The 22,394-nt window shown below is 42.7% G+C and overlaps 1 protein-coding gene across 1 annotated transcript; it reads left to right on the top strand.

Annotated features, from left to right (window-relative positions):
- Positions 1 to 800: 800 nt before the first annotated feature.
- LOC110488024 (HEPACAM family member 2) lies at positions 801 to 21,966 on the top strand. The gene is made up of 9 exons (XM_036971457.2): positions 801 to 988; positions 7,466 to 7,825; positions 10,815 to 11,099; positions 14,535 to 14,834; positions 15,874 to 15,999; positions 19,866 to 19,887; positions 19,998 to 20,032; positions 20,437 to 20,510; positions 20,905 to 21,966. The coding sequence occupies exons 1-9, from the start codon at positions 922 to 924 to the stop codon at positions 21,037 to 21,039; spliced, it is 1,404 nt and encodes a 467-aa protein (XP_036827352.1). The 5' UTR covers positions 801 to 921; the 3' UTR covers positions 21,040 to 21,966.
- Positions 21,967 to 22,394: the final 428 nt, after the last annotated feature.

Below are 22,394 nucleotides of genomic sequence, written 5' to 3'. Positions count from 1 at the left end.
ATAGTATAGCTAATAAAATGAATGATTTGCTTGTTTGTCTTTCTGTTGCTCAACATTTTTATGAATGGGTCACAAATCACAAAGAACATTTCACTACATTCACTACACTACATTCAGTTGTCACAATAGCGCCTACACTTAGCGACTCCACGGTGTGACACAATGACACTGTCTGTAAAAAATGTCATTTTTTGGGACATTGTCATGTGGTCTCTCTCTCTCTCTCTCTCCTGCTCTCTCTCTCTCTCTCTCTCTCCCTGTGTGTGTGTGTGTGTGTGTGTGTATGTGTGTGTGTGTGTGTGTGTGTGTGTGTGTGTGTGTGTGTGTGTGTGTGTGTATCACCCCTTTGATATTTCAGAGTGTATAAATGTCTGCCTATGAGTCTGCCTGTAACAGTATGTGTCTGTTGGCTATAAATACTTATTTTGAGCATCCTTCTGCATTGTCCTCCCCTGTCTATATTCACAACCTAAATGACATTCTCAACCTTTACCACTGCAGCTCCCTCTCTCTCTGTGTCTCTAAGCCTGTATCTAAGCTAACAGCCACATGTGTCTTTTACTAGCACTGATTTAGCTGTTAGCCGGTTTTACTTGCAATGACTATGATATGTGGTTTTATTACTTACTTTATTAAGTGCTAAGTGACTAAAATGTAATGCCTGTATTTCACTGAGCCTGAGGACCACAGTGGAGGGTGGAGGCCAAGTGTTTCCTGTGCCTGCCAGGTGTAGGCTACCTCTCCACACTCAAGTCACGTGGGAGGGGCCTGGGCTGCTGGCTGGCTGGCTCCTCTTATTTCCCTGGCAAATGTTGTCACCACCAGTTCAGTTCCCCTCCCTCCCTCATACCTCCCTCCCTTACTGTCACAGTCTCTTTCCAGAGCAGACTACTAACTCCTCAGAGGATATAAGATACACCAATGGAGGGCCTTGGAAGAAGGACCTTTATCGCTCTGTGCCTCTACACTGCACTACTTACTCTCTCAGGTAAGAGGAAGAAGAACCATACGGTGTGTGTCTAGTGTCACTGTGGTCACCTTGTTGGGGATACCAGTGCAGTGGAAAGCTGAAGAGCAGGGATCTTTAGTGGTGTGTCTGAGTATTGGGAATGTCGGATAAAACAGTTGTGGTTCATTTTGTTATCTGGGCATACCTGGTGATTGGTCCATTGCTGACATCTCAGCAATGTTAATTGAATGTCATTTCAAGAGAAATTCATTAAATGTTTTGAAAGTGCAACTAAAAGTAAGGGCCCACATGAACATTGCCCATTATCTTTCATTGGTTTAATCATGATCGAGCCATTAGACTGTATTTGATTTGATCAGTTATTACACGCATAATAGAATGGTACTGTTTAACCCTTGTGTAGTCTTAACATTCTGTATACTCCCCTTGTGTAGTCTTAACATTCTGTGTACTCCCCTTGTGTAGTCTTAACATTCTGTATACTCCCCTTGTGTAGTCTTAACATTCTGTATACTCCCCTTGTGTAGTCTTAACATTCTGTATACTCCCCTTGTGTAGTCTTAACATTCTGTATACTCCCCTTGTGTAGTCTTAACATTCTGTATACTCCCCTTGTGTAGTCTTAACATTCTGTATACTCCCCTTGTGTAGTCTTAACATTCTGTATACTCCCCTTGTGTAGTCTTAACATTCTGTATACTCCCCTTGTGTAGTCTTAACATTCTGTATACTCCCCCTTGTGTAGTCTTAACATTCTGTATACTCCCCTTGTGTAGTCTTAACATTCTGTATACTCCCCTTGTGTAGTCTTAACATTCTGTATACTCCCCTTGTGTAGTCTTAACATTCTGTATACTCCCCTTGTGTAGTCTTAACATTCTGTATACTCCCCTTGTGTAGTCTTAACATTCTGTATACTCCCCTTGTGTAGTCTTAACATTCTGTATACTCCCCTTGTGTAGTCTTAACATTCTGTATACTCCCCTTGTGTAGTCTTAACATTCTGTATACACTTTGTACCCTAGTGGTGTACAGCTGTCATGGAAATATGAACAAAGGCGATGTTTCACTTTTTGTAATATTGGGGTCTCTCTAGGAAAAGACATCAACATTTAAGTTAAAAAAATATAATTTAGACATTTTCTCTGCTTTTAAACATAGTGGCGGGTCATTTTAACCCGTAAGACAACACAAGGATTAATCATAGTGTAAAAGCACAGGAATACTCTTATGCATGTGTGTTCATGCATGTCAGTATTGGTCCGTGTTGAGTCTATGGAAATCAGACATCTACGTAAACATATCTGACCAAATGACACGTGATTTCAGTTCTGGGTTAACTGAGATTAATTCTATGGTGGTTGACTAAGTTGTTGCTACGTTGTTATGTCACATTGCAGTAGCTACCAATATTTATGATCTGATTCCCATGTTTCATATACTTTATGCTGGCTTTTAATGGTTGTAACAAGGGTTTTTTAGCATTTTTATTTCTGGTTCAGACAGTCAGACTTTAGACAGTCAGAAGATGGAGGAAAGACACCTGGAAAGAGATAATCAACCATGCCTCTGCTGACTCAGCTTGTCACGAGATGGGACCAGAAATAGGACCGGGCATTTCTATCACACTGATCCATTTCTTTCCTGAAGTCTCCCAAAATGGCATTTATTTTTCACTCTAGGCCCCCGTTATTTGCCAAATAATTATTATGATGGGTCAGTCCATCTTGCATTTGCCAGTATTGCCCTATGGCCAATCCTTCCCTGCTGATGATAATAGATGTCCAACAAATCTCACATGACTAGCTAGATAAGCTCACCACCGATGTCCTAACACAACAATGGAGCTCACTTCTAAGAATGTGTTCGTATCGGAGCTCACTTCTAAGAATGTGTTCGTATCGGAGCTCACTTCTAAGAATGTGTTCGTATTGGAGCTCACTTCTAAGAATGTGTTCGTATCGGAGCTCACTTCTAAGAATGTGTTCGTATTGGAGCTCACTTCTAAGAATGTGTTCGTATTGGAGCTCACTTCTAAGAATGTGTTCGTATTGGAGCTCACTTCTAAGAATGTGTTCGTATTGGAGCTCACTTCTAAGAATGTGTTCGTATTGGAGCTCACTTCTAAGAATGTGTTCGTATCGGAGCTCACTTCTAAGAATGTGTTCGTATCGGAGCTCACTTCTAAGAATGTGTTCGTATTGGAGCTCACTTCTAAGAATGTGTTTGTATTGGAGCTCACTTCTAAGAATGTGTTCGTATTGGAGCTCACTTCTAAGAATGTGTTTGCATTGGAGCTCACTTCTAAGAATGTGTTTGTATTGGAGCTCACTTCTAAGAATGTGTTCGTATTGGAGCTCACTTCTAAGAATGTGTTCGTATCGGAGCTCACTTCTAAGAATGTGTTCGTATTGGAGCTCACTTCTAAGAATGTGTTTGCATTGGAGCTCACTTCTAAGAATGTGTTCGTATTGGAGCTCACTTCTAAGAATGTGTTTGTATTCACTTGAGGGGTCTTGTTTATGTAATCAAGGAAGCAGGAGGGGACACTTGAGGGTGGTGCATCAGTAGCATTCAGCTGGCCAATGGTGCTGGTGGCCTTTATTTGGGGTCAACAGGCGGAGTGTGTGTGTTAATAATTGTGTGTGTGTGTGTGTGTGTGTGTATGTGCGTGCGTGTGTGTGACAGTGAAGACATCCCCTCACCTTCTCAGAGTCCATTGCCTCAGTTATCTCCACTGTCACTGTCTCTTATCACCACAACAATCCCAGGCTTGTTTAGTGACAACAGTGGCAGCAGCGGGTTCAGCACACTGTCCTGCTTATTTAACAGACCTTCCCTGGCCTTATGCTGGAATACACAGCCCCGCTGATGGCCTAGCTAGCAGGCCACTTGGAGTGTGACATGGATGGGGGTAGGCCGTTTGTATTATTTAGGACATAACACCAGGCACACGGTTCATCTATTGTGATGAACAACAGTGGCAGTCAGCAGGGCCTGGACGTCCCCCGGGGGAACTGGACTGACTGGGGAGGATGGAGGGAGAGAGAGAGAGGGAGGAGGGATTGGAGGAGCGGGATGGAAGATGGAAGAGGAAGATGGAGGGAGGAAAGAGGGGGGATGCTTGGATAGAGAGAGAGGTAGGAGGAGGAGGGAGAGGGTGGGAAGATGGAAGGCGAGAGGGGAGAGGATGCAGGGAGAGAGAGAGGCAGAAGAAGGGAGAGGGGGAGGGAGATAGAACATAGAGGGCATTGAAAAAGAAAGGGAGAGAAAGTGATAGGGGAGCGGGGAGAGCGAGAGAGAAAGAGGTAGAGAGAGAAGGTGTGGGGGGTTTAACCTGTGGACAGCCAACATGCCTGCTGTTGTTTAATCTGAGCTGGCAACACAACACACACATCACCTACTCCTTCTTAATTCTAATCCTAATTTAGCCGTTGAACATCAGTGTACAATTCTCAGCGGCTAAATCATACAGCTCAAAGATGTTTGCTTTAATACCTGTTAGTAGTAATATGATAGGCTTGTCAATGTCTCACAATTACTTATGAATTGGGTTTCAGGACAGAGGTCTGGATAAAGTAAACGGAATGAATGAATAAATAGCATGACACAGATGTGTCAATCATGTAACCATAAGATGATATTGCAGACTCTTTCTGCTTTACGAAGCTCAGCAGGAGGAGGAGTCTGCACGTGGTGTAAAAAAGACTGCTATGGCTTTCAATTTCATGTTCATGAAAAGCTCATGCATTTGTACGTGTGTTCAGGGACTGTATTTATAAAGCATCTCGGAGTGCTGTAAGAGTCCTGATCTAGGTAGTAGGAGTCCTGATCTAGGTAGTAGGAGTCCTGATCTAGGTCGTAGGAGTCCTGATCTAGGTAGTAGGAGTCCTGATCTAGGTCGTAGGAGTCCTGATCTAGGTAGTAGGAGTCCTGATCTAGGTTGTAGGAGTCCTGATCTAGGTCGTAGGAGTCCTGATCTAGGTAGTAGGAGTCCTGATCTAGGTCGTAGGAGTCCTGATCTAGGTAGTAGGAGTCCTGATCTAGGTAGTAGGAATGCTGATCTAGGTAGTAGGAGTGCTGATCTAGGTAGTAGGAGTCCTGATCTAGGTAGTAGGTGTCCTGATCTAGGTAGTAGGAGTTCTGATCTAGGTAGTAGGAGTCCTGATCTAGGTAGTAGGAGTGCTGATCTAGGTAGCAGGAGTCCTGATCTAGGTAGTAGGAGTCCTGATCTAGGTAGTAGGAGTCCTGATCTAGGTAGTAGGAGTGCTGATCTAGGTAGTAGGAGTGCTGATCTAGGTAGTAGGAGTGCTGATCTAGGTAGTAGGAGTGCTGATCTAGGTAATGCTCTGTCTCACCCCTTCCTCCCCTCCTCTATAATGCTCAGTCTCATCCCTTCCTTCCCTACTCTATAATGCTCTCTCTCACCCCTTCCCTCCCTCCTCTAATCATGCTCTGTCTCATCCCTTCCCTCCTCTATAATGCTCTGTCTCATCTTCCCTCCTATAATCATGCTCTGTCTCATCCCTTCCCTCCTCTATAATGCTCTGTCTCATCCCTTCCCTCCTCTATAATGCTCTGTTTCATCGCTTCCCTCCTCTATAATGCTCTGTCTCATCCCTTCCCTCCTCTATAATGCTCTGTCTCATCCCTTCCCTCCTCTATAAAGCTCTGTTTCATCCCTTCCCTCCTCTATAATGTTCTGTCTCACCCCTTCCCTCCTCTATAATGTTCTGTCTCACCCCTTCCCTCTTCTATAATGTTCTGTCTCATCCCTTCCCTCTTCTGTAATACTCTGTCTCACCCCTTCCTCCCCTCCTCTATAATGCTCTGTCTCACCCCTTCATTCCCTCTTCTATAATGCTCTCTCTCACCCCTTCCCCCCCTCCTCTAATCATGCTCTGTCTCATCCCTTCCCTCCTCTATAATGCTCTGTCTCATCCCTTCCTTCCCTCCTCTAATCATGCTCTGTCTCATCCCTTCCCTCCTCTATAATGTTCTGTCTCACCCCTTCCCTCCTCTATAATGTTCTGTCTCACCCCTTCCCCCCCTCCTCTATAATGTTCTGTCTCACCCCTTCCCCCCCTCCTCTATAATGCTCGGTCTCATCCCTTCCTCCCCTACTCTATAACGCTCTCTCTCACCCCTTCCCTCCCTCCTCTAATCATGCTCTGTCTCATCCCTTCCCTCCTCTATAATGCTCTGTCTCATCCCTTCCTTCCCTCCTCTAATCATGCTCTGTCTCATCCCTTCCCTCCTCTATAATGCTCTGTCTCATCCCTCCCCTCCTCTATAATGCTCTGTTTCATCCCTTCCCTCCTCTATAATGCTCACTCTCACCCCTTCCCTCCTCTATAATGTTCTGTCTCATCCCTTCCCTCCTCTATAATGTTCTGTCTCATCCCTTCCTCCCCTCCTCTATAATGTTCTGTCTCACCCCTTCCCTCCTCTATAATGTTCTGTCTCACCCCTTCCTCCCCTCCTCTATAATGCTCTGTCTCACCCCTTCCCCCACCCTCTATAATGCTCAATCTCATCCCTTCCTCCCCTACTCTATAATGCTCTCTCTCACCCCTTCCCTCCCTCCTCTAATCATGCTCTGTCTCATCCCTTCCCTCCTCTATAATGCTCTGTCTCATCCCTTCCTTCCCTCTTCTAATCATGCTCTGTCTCATCCCTTCCCTCCTCTATAATGTTCTGTCTCATCCCTTCCCTCTTCTATAATGCTCTGTCTCACCCCTTCCTCCCCTCCTCTATAATGCTCTGTCTCACCCCTTCCTCCCCTCCTTTATAATGCTCTGTGTCACCCCTTCCTTCCCTCTTCTATAATGCTCTGTCTCATCCCTTCCTTCCCTCCTCTATAATGCTCACTCTCATCCCTTCCCCCCCTCCTCTATAACGCTCTGTCTCACCCCTTCCTCCCCTCTTCTATAACGCTCTGGCTCACCCCTTCCTCCCCTCCTCTATAATGCTCTGTCTCACCCCTTCCTCCCCTCCTCTATAATGCTCTGTCTCACCCCTTCCTCCCCTCTTCTATAATGCTCTGGCTCACCCCTTCCTCCCCTCCTCTATAATGCTATGTCTCACCCCTTCCTCCCCTCCTCTATAATGCTCTGGCTCACCCCTTCCTTACCTCCTCTATAATGTTCTGTCTCACCCCTTCCTCCCCTCCTCTATAATGCTCTGGCTCACCCCTTCCTTCCCTCCTCTATAATGCTCTGTCTCACCCTTTCCTCCCCTCCTCTATAATGCTCTGTCTCACCCCTTCCTTCCCTCCTCTATAATGCTCTGTCTCACCCCTTCCTCCCCTCTTCTATAATGCTCTGGCTCACCCCTTCCTCCCCTCCTCTATAATGCTATGTCTCATCCCTTCCTTCCCTCCTCTATAATGCTCTGTCTCACCCCTTCCTCCACTCTTCTATAATGCTCTGGCTCACCCCTTCCTCCCCTCCTCTATAATGCTCTGTCTCATCCCTTCCTTCCCTCCATCCTCAGAAGTAAACTCAGAGATCGTCCATATTCCGTCCGTGCTCCATGGCGTCAAAGGGAAGTCCCTCCTCCTCTCCGTGGAGACTTACTTCCGATTGGAGGACGTTGAGATCCAGGGCAGCTGGTACCAGACCCGGCCGGGGGGCCCCAAAACCCTGCTGGTGACCTTCCACAACCACACAGCCATCATGCTGGCCTCCATGAGACACAGGAAGCGCTACTTTTTCCAGCCCCCCAACGCCTCTCTCCTGATCCCCAGGCTGGACGAGGCGGCGGAGGGGGACTATCATCTGGACCTGGACATTCACTTCCCCCAGAGACAGGAGCTCGTCAGGGCCGAGAGGACCGTCCACGTCACCGTCGATGGTGAGTTAGTGGACACCAGAGAAACTTATCTGTCAGACTGTATTTATTACAGACAGATTTATTAAAGCAATATAAATACATACATATTAAGAGGGTAAGAAATATATTTATTTTAGCCTTTTAAAATCACATCAAATCAAATTGTATTCGGTGTAACAAGGCTGTATACAGGGGGTACAGAGTCAACGTGTGTTGGTGGATTAGAGTGCGTTATGGCATTCATGATGTCATAATGTGTAGTGCTCTAATATACTGTATTCAGTAACTAGGTTCATTCAGTAACTAGGCTCATTCAGTAACTAGGTTCCTTCAGAAACTAGGTTCCTACAGTAACTAGGTTAATTAAGTAACTATGTTCCTACAGTAACTAGGCTCATTCAGTAACTAGGTTCCTACAGTAACTAGGTTCCTTCAGAAACTAGGTTCCTACAGTAACTAGGTTAATTAAGTAACTAGGTTCCTACAGTAACTAGGTTCTTACAGTAACTAGGTTAATTAAGTAACTAGGTTCCTACAGTAACTAGGCTCATTCAGTAACTAGGTTCCTACAGTAACTAGGTTCCTTCAGAAACTAGGTTCCTACAGTAACTAGGTTCCTACAGTAACTAGGTTAATTAAGTAACTAGGTTCCTACAGTAACTGGGTTCTTACAGTAACTAGGTTCCTACAGTAACTAGGTTCCTACAGTAACTAGGTTAATTAAGTAACTAGGTTCCTACAGTAACTAGGTTCCTTCAAAAACTAGGTTCCTACAGTAACTAGGTTCCTACAGTAACCAGGTTCTTACAGTAACTAGGTTCCTTCAGTAACTAGGTTCCTACAGTAACTAGGTTCCTACAGTAACTAGGTTCCTACAGTAACTAGGTTCTTACAGTAACTAGGTTCCTTCAGTAACTAGGTTCCTTCAGTAACTAGGTTCCTACAGTAACTAGGTTCCTACAGTAACTAGGTTCCTACAGTAACTAGGTTCTTACAGTAACTAGGTTCCTACAGTAACTAGCTTCCTACAGTAACTAGGTTCCTACAGTAACTAGGCTCCTACAGTAACTAGGTTCCTACAGTAACTAGGTTCTTACAGTAACTAGGTTCCTTCAGTAACTAGGTTCCTACAGTAACTAGGTTCCTACAGTAACTAGGTTCCTTCAGTAACTAGGTTCCTTCAGTAACTAGGTTAATTAAGTAACTAGGTTCCTACAGTAACTAGGTTCTTACAGTAACTAGGTTCCTTCAGTAACTAGGTTCCTTCAGTAACTAGGTTAATTAAGTAACTAGGTTCCTACAGTAACTAGGTTCCTTCAGTAACTAGGTTCCTTCAGTAACTAGGTTCCTTCAGTAACTAGGTTCCTTCAGTAACTAGGTTCTTACAGTAACTAGGTTCCTTCAGTAACTAGGTTCCTTCAGTAACTAGGTTCCTTCAGTAACTAGCTTCCTACAGTAACTAGGTTCCTACAGTAACTAGCTTCCTACAGTAACTAGGTTCCTACAGTAACTAGGTTCCTACAGTAACTAGCTTCCTACAGTAACTAGGTTCCTACAGTAACTAGCTTCCTACAGTAACTAGGTTCCTACAGTAACTAGGTTCATTCAGTAACTAGGTTCCTTCAGTAACTAGGTTCTTACAGTAACTAGGTTCCTTCAGTAACTAGGTTCCTTCAGTAACTAGGTTAATTAAGTAACTAGGTTCCTACAGTAACTAGGTTAATTAAGTAACTAGGTTCCTACAGTAACTAGGTTAATTAAGTAACTAGGTTCCTACAGTAACTAGGCTCATTCAGTAACTAGGTTCATTCAGTAACTAGGATCATTCAGTAACTAGGTTCCTTCAGTAACTAGGTTCTTACAGTAACTAGGTTAATTAAGTAACTAGGTTCCTACAGTAACTAGGTTCCTACAGTAACTAGGTTAATTAAGTAACTAGGTTCCTACAGTAACTAGGTTAATTAAGTAACTAGGTTCCTACAGTAACTAGGTTAATTAAGTAACTAGGTTCCTTCAGTAACTAGGTTCCTTCAGTAACTAGGTTCCTTCAGTAACTAGGTTCCTTCAAAAACTAGGTTCCTTCAGAAACTAGGTTCCTACAGTAACTAGGTTCCTACAGTAACTAGGTTCTTACAGTAACTAGGTTCCTTCAGTAACTAGGTTCCTACAGTAACTAGGTTCCTACAGTAACTAGGTTCCTTCAGTAACTAGGTTCCTTCAGTAACTAGGTTAATTAAGTAACTAGGTTCCTACAGTAACTAGGTTCTTACAGTAACTAGGTTCCTTCAGTAACTAGGTTAATTAAGTAACTAGGTTCCTACAGTAACTAGGCTCATTCAGTAACTAGGTTCCTTCAGTAACTAGGTTCCTTCAGTAACTAGGTTCCTTCAGTAACTAGGTTCTTACAGTAACTAGGTTCCTTCAGTAACTAGGTTCCTTCAGTAACTAGGTTAATTAAGTAACTAGGTTCCTACAGTAACTAGGTTAATTAAGTAACTAGGTTCCTACAGTAACTAGGTTAATTAAGTAACTAGGTTCCTACAGTAACTAGGCTCATTCAGTAACTAGGTTCATTCAGTAACTAGGTTCATTCAGTAACTAGGTTCCTTCAGTAACTAGGTTCCTTCAGTAACTAGGTTCCTACAGTAACTAGGTTAATTAAGTAACTAGGTTCCTTCAGTAACTAGGTTCCTACAGTAACTAGGTTCCTACAATAACTAGGTTCCTTCAGTAACTAGGTTCCTTCAGTAACTAGGTTCCTACAGTAACTAGGTTCCTACAGTAACTAGGTTCCTTCAGTAACTAGGTTCCTACAGTAACTAGGTTCCTTCAGTAACTAGGTTCCTACAGTAACTAGGTTCCTACAGTAACTAGGTTCCTTCAGTAACTAGCTTCCTACAGTAACTAGGTTAATTAAGTAACTTGAAAGATATGTACTTTTGTGGCTTGCTTGGCTGCGCTTAATATGTGCCTATCATCATCTTACTGTTTCGTCTCTCCCCTTCTCCAGTACCTGTGTCCACTCCAGTTATCCAGAAGACACCATCTTCTACAGTTGTTGAGGACAAGGAGAACGTGACATGGACCTGTAGGGTGGAAAACGGAACCAGGGTTCAGTACCAGTGGCTGAGGAACAACATGCCCCTAGATGTTAGTGCTCGCCATCAGTTTTCCCAGGACAACTCTACTCTGGTGATAAATCCTGTGAGGAAGAAGGATATTGGACAGTACCGCTGCCTGGCCAGGAACCACATCAGCCAGAGACAGAGCCACACCCTGGACCTCAGTGTCTTCTGTAAGTTCTGTCTATAACAGCACATTACTGTAGTTCTGTCTATAACAGCACATTACTTTAGTTCTGTCTAAAACAGCACATTACTGTAGTTCTGGCTATAACAGCGCGTTACTGTAGTTCTGTCTATAACAGCACATTACTGTAGTTCTGTCTATAACAGAACATTACTGTAGTTCTGTCTATAACAGCACATTACTGTAGTTCTGCCTATTACTGCACGTTACTGTAGTTCTGTCTATAACAGAACATTACTTTAGTTCTGTCTATAACAGCACATTACTGTAGTTCTGTCTATAACAGCATTTTACTGTAGTTCTGTCTATAACAGCACATTACTTTAGTTTTGTCTAAAACAGCACATTACTGTAGTTCTGTCTATAACAGCACGTTACTGTAGTTCTGTCTATAACAGCATATTACTGTAGGTCTGTCTAAAACAGAACATTACTGTAGTTCTGTCTATAACAGCACATTACTGTAGTTCTGTCTATAACAGCACATTACTGTAGTTCTGTCTATAACAGAACATTACTGTAGTTCTGTCTATAACAGCACATTACTGTAGTTCTGCCTATTACTGCACGTTACTGTAGTTCTGTCTATAACAGAACATTACTTTAGTTCTGTCTATAACAGCACATTACTGTAGTTCTGTCTATTACTGCACGTTACTGTAGTTCTGTCCATAACAGCACATTACTGTAGTTCTGTCTATAACAGCACATTACTGTAGTTCTGTCCATAACAGCACATTACTGTAGTTCTGTCCATAACAGCACATTACTGTAGTTCTGTCTATAACAGAACATCGCTGTAGGTCTGTATATAACAGCACATTACTGTAGTTCTGTCTATTACTGTACGTTATACATGACATTTTTGGTCATTTAGCAGATACTCTTATCCAGAGCGACTTACAGGAGCAATTAGGGTTCAGTGCCATGCTCAAGGGCACAGCAACAGATTTGTTTCACCTAGTCGGCTCGGGGATTCAAACTAGCAACCTTTCAATTACCTGCCCAACAGTCTTAACCACTAGGCTACTTGCCACCACTATAAAAATGTTGTACAAATGTCTCAGACATACAACTACTTCACAGACAACTACGTCTCTTAAAACTACTTCACAGACAACTACGTCTCATAAAACTACGTCTCATAAAACATGGGTCACAATAGAACATCATGTTTGCTATTCATGAGCTAGTCAATGCAGAATACATGTCAAAATGAATAAACAAGAGCCTGGGGAAAGAACTTAATGACTCAACTTCCCGCACTGTATTTTTATAAATACTTCCATCCTCCTGGCCTTCTATGAGTAATACCAGTATGGAAATTCAAACCATAAGAGAGCTCAGTGAGGTCTGAAAACAGAAGTGACTGAAATTTGCATGGGAGTCTGACAGAGGCCCACTGTTCTGTGGCAATACTATCATGTCAGTACTGCAGTATCGCTATCGGGCCTCCGTTAGGTTAAGGAAACCAGGCTGGTTGTGGCAGGTTTGGAGGTTAGCCGACGTGGAAGGATACTGTTGACATATGTTCAGACATTAACCCATTCTACAGTTGAAAACAAGACAACAAATGTTGTAATAGGACAATTTGCAGTCCAATTATGCTAAATGCATTTGCTAATGGTTGTATGTTGAGATGCAGTCAGAGGGAAGAGATGTAATAGATGGAACTTCTTTATCTTAACATCTTATCTTTTTTAGAAAAATATATTTTATTTAGGATTTTAGACAATAGACCATAGACAAAAGATAACAGACAACTGAACATTTCACAGACAGGGATCCACTAAAGTGGTGCAGCTGTCTAAGGCACTGTATCTCAGTGCTTGAGGCATCATTGCAGACACCCTGGTTCAAATCCAGGCTGTATCACAACTGGCTGTGATTGGGAATCCCATAGGGTGGTGTGCAATTGGCCCAGCGTCGTCTGGATTTGGCTGGTGTAGGCCGTCATTGTAAATAAGAACTCTTAACTGATTTGACTAGTTAAATATTGGTGGTGCTTCAGAGATGGTTGTCCTTCTGGAAGGTTCTCCCCCATCTCCACAAAGTAACTCTGGAGCTCTGTCAGAGTGACCATCGGGTTCTTCGTCAAGGCCCTTCTTTCCTGATTGCTCAGTTTGGCTGGGCGGGCAGCTCTAGGAAGAGTCTTGGTGGTTCCAAACTTCTTCAATTTAAGAATGATGGAGGCCACTGTTCTTGGTGACCTTCAATGCTGCAGAAATGGGTTGGTACCCTTTCCCAGATCTGCGCCTCGTCACAATCCTGTCTCAGAGCTCTACTGACAATTCCTTTGACCTCATGGCTTGGTTTTTGCTTTGACTTGCACTGTCAACTGTGGGACCTTATATAGACAGATGTGTGCCTTTCCAAATCATGTCCAATCAATTGAATTTACCACAGGTAGACTCCAATCAAGTTGTAGAAACATCTCAATGATGATCAATGGAAACAGGATGCACCTGAGCTCAATTTTCTAGTCTCATAGCAAAAAGTCTGAGTAATTATGTAAATAAGGTATTTCTGTTTTTATATTTTGAATACATTTGCAAAACTTGTTTTTGCTTTGTCGTTATGCGGTATAGTGTGTAGATTGCTGAGGATTTTCATTTATTTACTCCATTTTAGAATAAGGCTGTAGCGTAACAAAATGTGGAAAAGGTCAAGGGATCTGAATACTTTTTGAAGGCACTGTATGTCTTGTAACCTGATTTGTAGTGGTGAAGAGCCCAATGCTGCCTCACAGTAGGATGACATGTTTGGTCATTTAATGACATTCTGAATATATATGTATCTTTTTAGAATTATAATTTTTTTACCCCTTTTTCTCCCCAATTTCGTGGTATCCTATTGGTAGTTACAGTCTTGTCCCATCGCGGCAACTCCCGTACGGAGGGGCGAAGGTCGAGAGCCATGTGTCCTCCGTAACATGACCCTGCCAAGCCGCACTGCTTCTTGAGAAACTGTTCGCTCAATCCAGAAGCCAGCCGCACCATTGTGTCGGAGGAAACACTGTACAATTGGTGAAGGCGTCAGCGTGCATGCACCTGGCCCGCCACAGGAGTCCCTAGAGTGCGATGGGACAAGGACATCCTGGCTGGCCAATCTCTCCCCTAACCCGGACGCCACTGTGCCAATTGTGCGCTGCCTCATGGGTCTCCTGGTCGCGGCCAGATGCACACAGCCCGGGATTGAACCCGGGTCTGTAGTGACGCCTCAAGCACTGTAATGCAGTGCCTCAGACTGCTGCGTCATTTAGGAGGCCCTGACATTCTGAATTATTGCTAATAAAACAATTTATCCTAGCTGCCAAAGGATCCTAGCTTTCCACAGTCCCAATAGAGCTTGAAGTTGATCATAAAACTATGTTCCCAGAGGGCCGGTTTGTGACAATATGAACCATTCTAATATCTCCCAGATGGCCCCTACAACCTGGCTGTGAAGTCTGACCATGGTCTGCGAACTGGGGAGGTCTTCACAGTGAACCCTGGTGAGCTGGTGTTCTTCGACTGCCAGGCCGACTCCAACCCTCCCAACAGCTGTATGTGGATCTCTAAGACCAACAACGCCACTGAGGTCATCACTGTGGGACTGCGCCTGGAGGTCACCTCCTACAAGCTGGCCCAGGCCGAGGAGTTCCTGTGCAGGGCGTTTAACAATGTGACCCAGAAGCAGGACGAGACCCAGTTCACCCTGGTGGTGGCCAGCCTGGGGACAGGTGGGTAGAGCTGGCCTGGGGTGCTGGAGGGAGCGTAGGAGGGACTGGGAACACACACACACAGCCCTGGGGTGCTGGCATAGCGTAGGTGGAACTGGGAATCAGGTCTGAGTACACACTGTGCACATTATCATGCCATAAGGTACCAAGGTGAAGACCTATATTTGTAACCTACGTAGTTTATAAAGTATGACTTTTCGAAATATGAGCAGCAACCTTGCTTGCTGAGAGTCCAAAGTAAAGGTACATTTAGAAGAGAGTCAGTTAATCCACCCACACAAGGTGAATCATAAATATTGTATTTCTCCTTAGTTGCCAAGTACCGGTCACTCTGGCCTGTGTAAAAGTCCACTGGCTCTATGGGAGAGTAAACAGAGAAAAATAACAGCTGGTCTCATTGTTGACCATGTTTTACTGCATGTGTGGAGTTTCTATGTGTAGGTGGTTTCAGTCTCCAAATTGAAAAAGATACACATAATCTTGGCTACTGTATAGCAAATAACGCTGTAAATATATATATCCTATTAAGAATTATCTAAAATGTCGATGGACAAACTAAACACACTAACTGTCCACCAGGTCTGGGTTGACAGGTTTCCTCTCACCTTGGACTTCTCAAATTTGTACAATTTAGTCACTAAACCACCAGGGCCGGTTTCCCAGTCGCAGATTATGCCTATTCCGTGACTAACAACCATTCTCAATAGATATTCTCCATTGAAAGAGCTTCTTAGTCCAGGACTGGGCTTAATCTGTGTCTGGGAAACCGGCTCTGATTAAAGTTTTGAAATTTGACTCTGACTGTAACAATACTAACTTTATTTATAGTGTGTTTTTCAATGGCAGGTCAACAAAGTGCTTCTCAAAATTAATAAAAGGACTACAGAAGATACAGAGACAGAAAAATTGAGAAGGAAAACAAAATAGCTATATAAAATTATACATTAGAAGATAGTTTTAGAAAAGTGGATTTTGAGGAGCAGTTTTAAAAGAGGCACTGATTCTGCAAGAGTTTATGGTTGTTCTCTTTCATTTGTAGGAAAGGAGAGATATGTCCAGGAGAGCAGATCATTCTCTCCTCTGGCTGCCATCACTCTGTCCTGTCTGTTCATTAGCTGTATGTTACTGGTCTACTTCAGAAGGAGCTGTCATCATCCCAAGAGAGGTAAATGTTATGGTTATCTTCATAATGACTTAGGGTGATAGCAGCAACTGTAAACACAGTAGAAATTAGACACTACTGTAGGCACTAGACACTACTGTAGGCACTAGACACTATTGTAGAAACTAGACACTACAGTAGACACTAGACACGACTGTAGGCATGAGACACTACTGTAGAAACTAGACACTACAGTAGACACTAGACACGACTGTAGGCACAAGACACTACTGTAGAAACTAGACACTAGAGTAGGCACTAGACACTACTGTAGGCATGAGACACTACTGTAGAAACTAGACACTACAGTAGACACTAGACACGACTGTAGGCACAAGACACTACTGTAGAAACTAGACACTACAGTAGACACTAGACACTACTGTAGAAACTAGACACTACAGTAGACACTAGACACTACTATAGAAACTAGACAGTAGAGTAGGCACTAGACACTACTGTAGGCACTATACACTACTGTAGAAACTAGACACTACTGTTGGCACTAGACACTACTGTAGAAACGAGACACTAAATCAAATCAAATTTATTTATATAGCCCTTTGTACATCAGCTGATATCTCAAAGTGCTGTACAGAAACCCAGCCTGGTCAAATAATAATAATCACAGGCAGAACAGTACAGTAGACAATACTGTAGGCACTAGACACTACTGTAGAAACTAGACACTACTGTGGACACTAGACACTACTGTAGAAACTAGACACTACAGTAGACACTAAACACTGCTGTAGGCACTAGACACTACTGTAGAAACTAGACACTACAGTAGACACTAGACACTACTGTAGAAACTAGACAGTAGAGTAGGCACTAGACACTACTGTAGAAACTAGACACTACAGTAGACACTAAACACTGCTGTAGGCACTAGACACTACTGTAGAAACTAGACACTACAGTAGACACTACAGAGACTACGTAGACACTAGACACTACGGTTGACACTAGATATTACTGTAGACACGAGACACTACTGTAAATACTAGACACTACTGTTGACAACAGACATTACTATAGAAACTAGACACTACTGTAGACACTAGCCACTACAGTAGACACTACTGTAAACACTAGACACTACAGTATACACTAATGTAGGCACTAGACACTACTGTAGAAACTAGACATCACAATAGAAACTACAGTAGACACTAGACACTGCTGTAAACACAAGACACTACAGTTGAAACTAGACATTACTGTAGACACTAGACACTGCTGTAAATACCAGACACTACTGTTGACAACAGACATTACTGGAGAAACTAGACACTACAGTAGATACTAGACACTACAGTAGATACTAGACACTACAGTAGATACTAGACCCTACTGTCGACAACAGATATTACTATAGACACTAGACACTACAGTAGACACTAGACACTACAGTAGACACTAGACACTACAGTAGACACTACAGACACTACTCTAGACACTACTATAGACACTACTAAAGACACAAGACACGACAGTAGACACTACTATAGACACTAGACACTACAGTAGATACTAGACACTACAGTAGATACTAGACACTACAGTAGATACTAGACACTACTGTCGACAACAGATATTACTATAGACACTAGACACTACAGTAGACACTACAGACACTACTCTAGACACTACTATAGACACTACTATAGACACAAGACACGACAGTAGACACTACAGTAGACACTACAGACACTACAGTAGACACTACAGACACTACAGTAGACACTACAGACACTACTGTAGACACTAGACACCACAGTAGACACTACAGACACTACTGTAGACACTAGACACTACAGTAGACACTACAGACACTACTGTAGACACTAGACACGACAGTAGACACTACACTAGACACTACTGACAATACTGTAGATACTAGACACTGTAAACACTAGACACTACGGTTGACACTAGACATTACTGTAGACACTAGACACTGTTGTAAATACTAGACACTATTGTTGACAACAGGTCCCTAACCAACAGTGCGATTTTTAAGTAAAAAACAGGTATTAGGTGAACAATAGATAAGTAAAGAAATAAAAACAACAGTTTAAAGACAGTGAAAAATAACAGCATCAATCAATCATTCAAATGTATTTATAAAGCCCTTCTTACATCAGCTGATGTCACAAATTGTTGTAGAGAAACCCAGCCTTAAACCCCAAACAGCAAGCAATGCAGGTGTAGAAGCACGGTGGCTAGGAAAAACTCCCTAGAAAGGCCAGAACCTAGGAAGAAACCTAGAGAGAAACCAGGCTATGAGGGGTGGCCAGTCCTCTTCTGGCTGTGCCGGGTGGAGATTATAACAGAACATGGCCAAGATGTTCAAATGTTCATAGATGACCAGCAGGGTCAAAAAACAATAATCACAGTGGTTGTAGAGGGAATAACAGGTCAGCACCTTGGGAGTAAATGTCAGTTGGCTTTTCATAGCCGATCATTCAGCGCATCTCTACCACTCTTGCTGTCTCTAGAGAGTTGAAAACAGCAGGTCTGGGACAGGTAGCACGTCCGGTGAACAGGTCAGGGTTCCATAGCTGCAGGCAGAACAGTTGAAACTGGAGCAGCAGCACGGCCAGGTGGACTGGGGACAGCAAGGAGTCATTAGGCCAGGTAGTCCTGAGACATGGTCCTAGGGCAATCCATCAGAAAGACGGATAGAAAGAAAGCAAGAAAGAAAGAAGAGAAAGAAAGAGAAATAGAGAGAAAAAGAGAGAGAGAATTAGAGAACGCATACTTAAATAGACACTACCGTAGACACTAGACACTACCATAGACACTATAGTAGACACTAGACACTACAGTAGACACTAGAAACTACTGTAGACACTAGACATTACCGTAGACACTACAGTAGACACGAGACACTACCGTAGACACGAGACACTACCGTAGACACTAGACACTACAGCAGACACTAGACACTATAGTAGACACTAGACACTAAAGTAGACACTACAGTAGAAACTAGGCACCACTGTAGACACTAGACACTATTGTAAATACTAGACAATGTAGTAGACACAAGACATTACAATAGATACTAGACCTTACTGTAGACACTAAACACTACTGTAGACACTACTGTAGACACTAGACACTACTGTAAACACTAGACACTATAGTAGACACTAGACACTACAGTAGACACTAGACACTACTGTAGACACTACAGACACTACAGTAGACACTTGACACTGCAGTAGACACTATGCACTACCTACTGTAGACACTATACACTATGGTAGACACTACAGTAGACACTAGACACTACAGTAGACACTGCTGTAGATACTAGACACTTGACACTACAGTAGACACTACTGTAGACACTATAAACTACAATAGACACTACAGTAGACAAGAGACACTACAGTAGACACTAGGCACAACAGTAGACACTACTGTAGATACTAGACTCTAGACACTACAGTAGACACTAGACACTACTGTAGACACTATACACTACAATAGACACTACAGTAGACAAGAGACACTACAGTAGACACTACTCTAGATACTATACACTAGACACTACAGTAGACTCTAGGCACTATAGTAGACACTACAGTAGACACTAGACACTACAGTAGACACTAAACACTACTGTAGACACTAGACACTACATTAGACACTAGATTTTGAAGTTTGTTAACTGTACAGTACATTCCAATCATCTGCCAATGTTGCAGTATGTCAAACTCAAACAGCATCTGTGGAAAAAATGACATGTTTTTCTGAGGAAAGGCATTCAACTTAAAAAAGCCTGAAATCTTGCCTGTAGGGTAAAATACAAATAGTTGTTGTTATTATTAAAACCTCTACTATTCCTTTTACAGTTCTCATGAACATCTATAACAGGTAAGACCATTACTGATCAGTGCTTACACATGAATAAAGATAACCTTTGTCTAGGTAGCCTACCTACAGTAAATGGGTTTAATTAAAATGACTTTGCCTCTCCCATGCAGACCTTTGACAGAACAGAGACGCCCACACCGTTCGGGTCAGTTTCCCCTCTGCACCTGCAATGTTTACCTTATACCCTCTCGTTCCTGCCTGTTGTTAGGCAGTGTCGTGTACATAGCTCTAGACAAACAATACTCCTCATAAACCCTTCACTAACATAGAACAATTACAGTCATCATACTTGTTTGTCTTATGCAGGCGTATTAGCCCATGAACTCGGTTTCTGATCTCTTCAAGTTTCAGTTGGATCTGTCTGTGCTTTAGTGAACTGAGTTCAATACATTTAACTATGGTGGGGCGGTATTCAGTTTCCCTCAAACCAAAAGTGACATGTCCTAAATAAAATAACCTACTAGGAAGGAACAAGAAACAGGAAGTAAATAGAGAGGACACTACATTGACACCAAAAAGTCTCTCAGGTGAACTACATTTTACTTGCAGGTCATGAGGATGCAACGGAAGACTTTGGCATCTATGAGTTTGTCTCTATACCTGGGAAAATGGAATCTACACAGGTATGTTGTATGTCTTGCAACAATGCAGCTTGGTACAGTAGGCCTAGTTTTCTGTAGGAACATCTCTTTGATATTGTAGTGAGCCTCATTAATTAATGAGCCCACACTAGGCTACCTAGCGTGTGACAGGGAACCTAGCGATTAAGAGCGTTGGGCTAGTAACCAAACATTTGCTGGTTCGAAACCACGAGCTGACTAGGCAAGGCACTTAACCCTAACTACTCCTGTAAATCTCTAGGGATAAGAGTGTCTGCTAAATGATTCAAATGTGAATGTGCAACCTCCTCATAAGGTTAACTGTATTGGAGGAATGCTTAACGTGTTTCCCTTTCACACATGTGACCTGGGTTCTAATATAGTGTCCCTGAATGTGTTGTTTGTTTTCCTTTCCCAGGCATCCAGCAGATCTCTGGCACACCTAGAGTCTGTCCAGGATTTGCATACCACCATCTATGATGTCATCAGGCACATCCCTGAAACTCCCACGCTGGCTACCCAGAGTCTGCTGGGAAAGCAGTGTGAAGGTTAACCAGAGTATCCCAAATTGCATCCTAAATTGAACTCTATTTCCCTATATAAGAATATATATATATATATATATATATATATATATATATATATTCAGAGTTTCGCAGCGGTCTAAGGCACTGCATCTCAGTGCTAGAGGCGACACTACAGACCCTGGTTCGATCCCGGGCTGTATCACAACCGGCTGTGATCGGGAGTCCCATTGGGGAGGGTTTGGCCGGGGTAGGCCGTCATTGTAAAATAAGAATTTGTTCTTATCCTACTTGCCTAGTTAAATAAAGATTAAATAAAAATCCAAACATGTATGCACTACTAGGGGCAGCAAGTAGTACACTATTTAGTGACGCCTGTTAAGAGCATTGGGCCAATAACTGAAAGGTTGCTGGGTTGAATCCCCAAGCTAAATAATCTGCAATTTGCCATTGAGCAAGGCACGTAAGCCTCTGGCACAGTTTCAACATCCTACTTAAAATGTTCTAATAATTATTTAAATTTAAAGAACAAGAACTCAAAAATATTTTTGTTCTCTCTTCAAATTGTATATTTATTCAATGTGCTCTTTCAAGCTGCCTCTGGAAGTGGGCAAGAATATTTGGATGAAGGAATTATCACATTGCATGTGAGATACTGTCTGATGGGGGTGTTGTATAACATTATTTTTCAGCATGTAAATACAACATCTGCTCTACACTGTACTTAATTTATTGTTTTGTTTTGAAAGAAATGACATTTTATTTGAGTGAATATGTTATGAGTCCAATCCTCCTGTCTTTTTCTAAACGTAGCTATTTTGTTGATCTTGACATTGCCAAGTACACTCCACCGCAGTGTGAAATGTCAGATGTGTTGTTGCCTGTCTGCAGAGTATTGTACAGTTTCCACTTACAGATATGCACTTTTTGTATTTGAATAAAGATTTATAACAATTTGACGAGCTTGATTCAATAATGAACTATATGATAAACGTTTTCTGCCTCCCATAACGTCTTAAATGAATAACTTTAGTGATGTGAGATGTGTTGTGAACGGTTGTCCGTTATTCTGGTGGTGAATGCAGCGCTATTTAGTTGTGTCACTGGTCTGATCAGGTCTCGTCTGTTCTAGTTTGTTCTGGTCTGTTCTGGTTTGGTGAGAAAGAGGGAACGACAGAAGGAGAGTTCAGCGTGTGGTACTGTGCCTTCCACCTGCTCCTGCTGACTCCTAGTCACGAATAGTCTGTGTATGTGTGTGTGGGAGGGAGGTTGAGTGGAGAGTGAGTGAGTGAATCTTAATTTAGATGCGTGACTCGAGCAAAAACAGACCAACCGCAAGAATACCATCAGCTGTGTCAAATGTGTTAGTTTATCCCCAAAATAT

Source organism: Oncorhynchus mykiss, chromosome 30 (genome assembly GCF_057628025.1).
Source record: "Oncorhynchus mykiss isolate SJ-2025 chromosome 30, ASM5762802v1, whole genome shotgun sequence".
NCBI lineage: Eukaryota > Metazoa > Chordata > Actinopteri > Salmoniformes > Salmonidae > Oncorhynchus > Oncorhynchus mykiss.
This window is presented reverse-complemented; position numbering and strand designations above follow the sequence as displayed.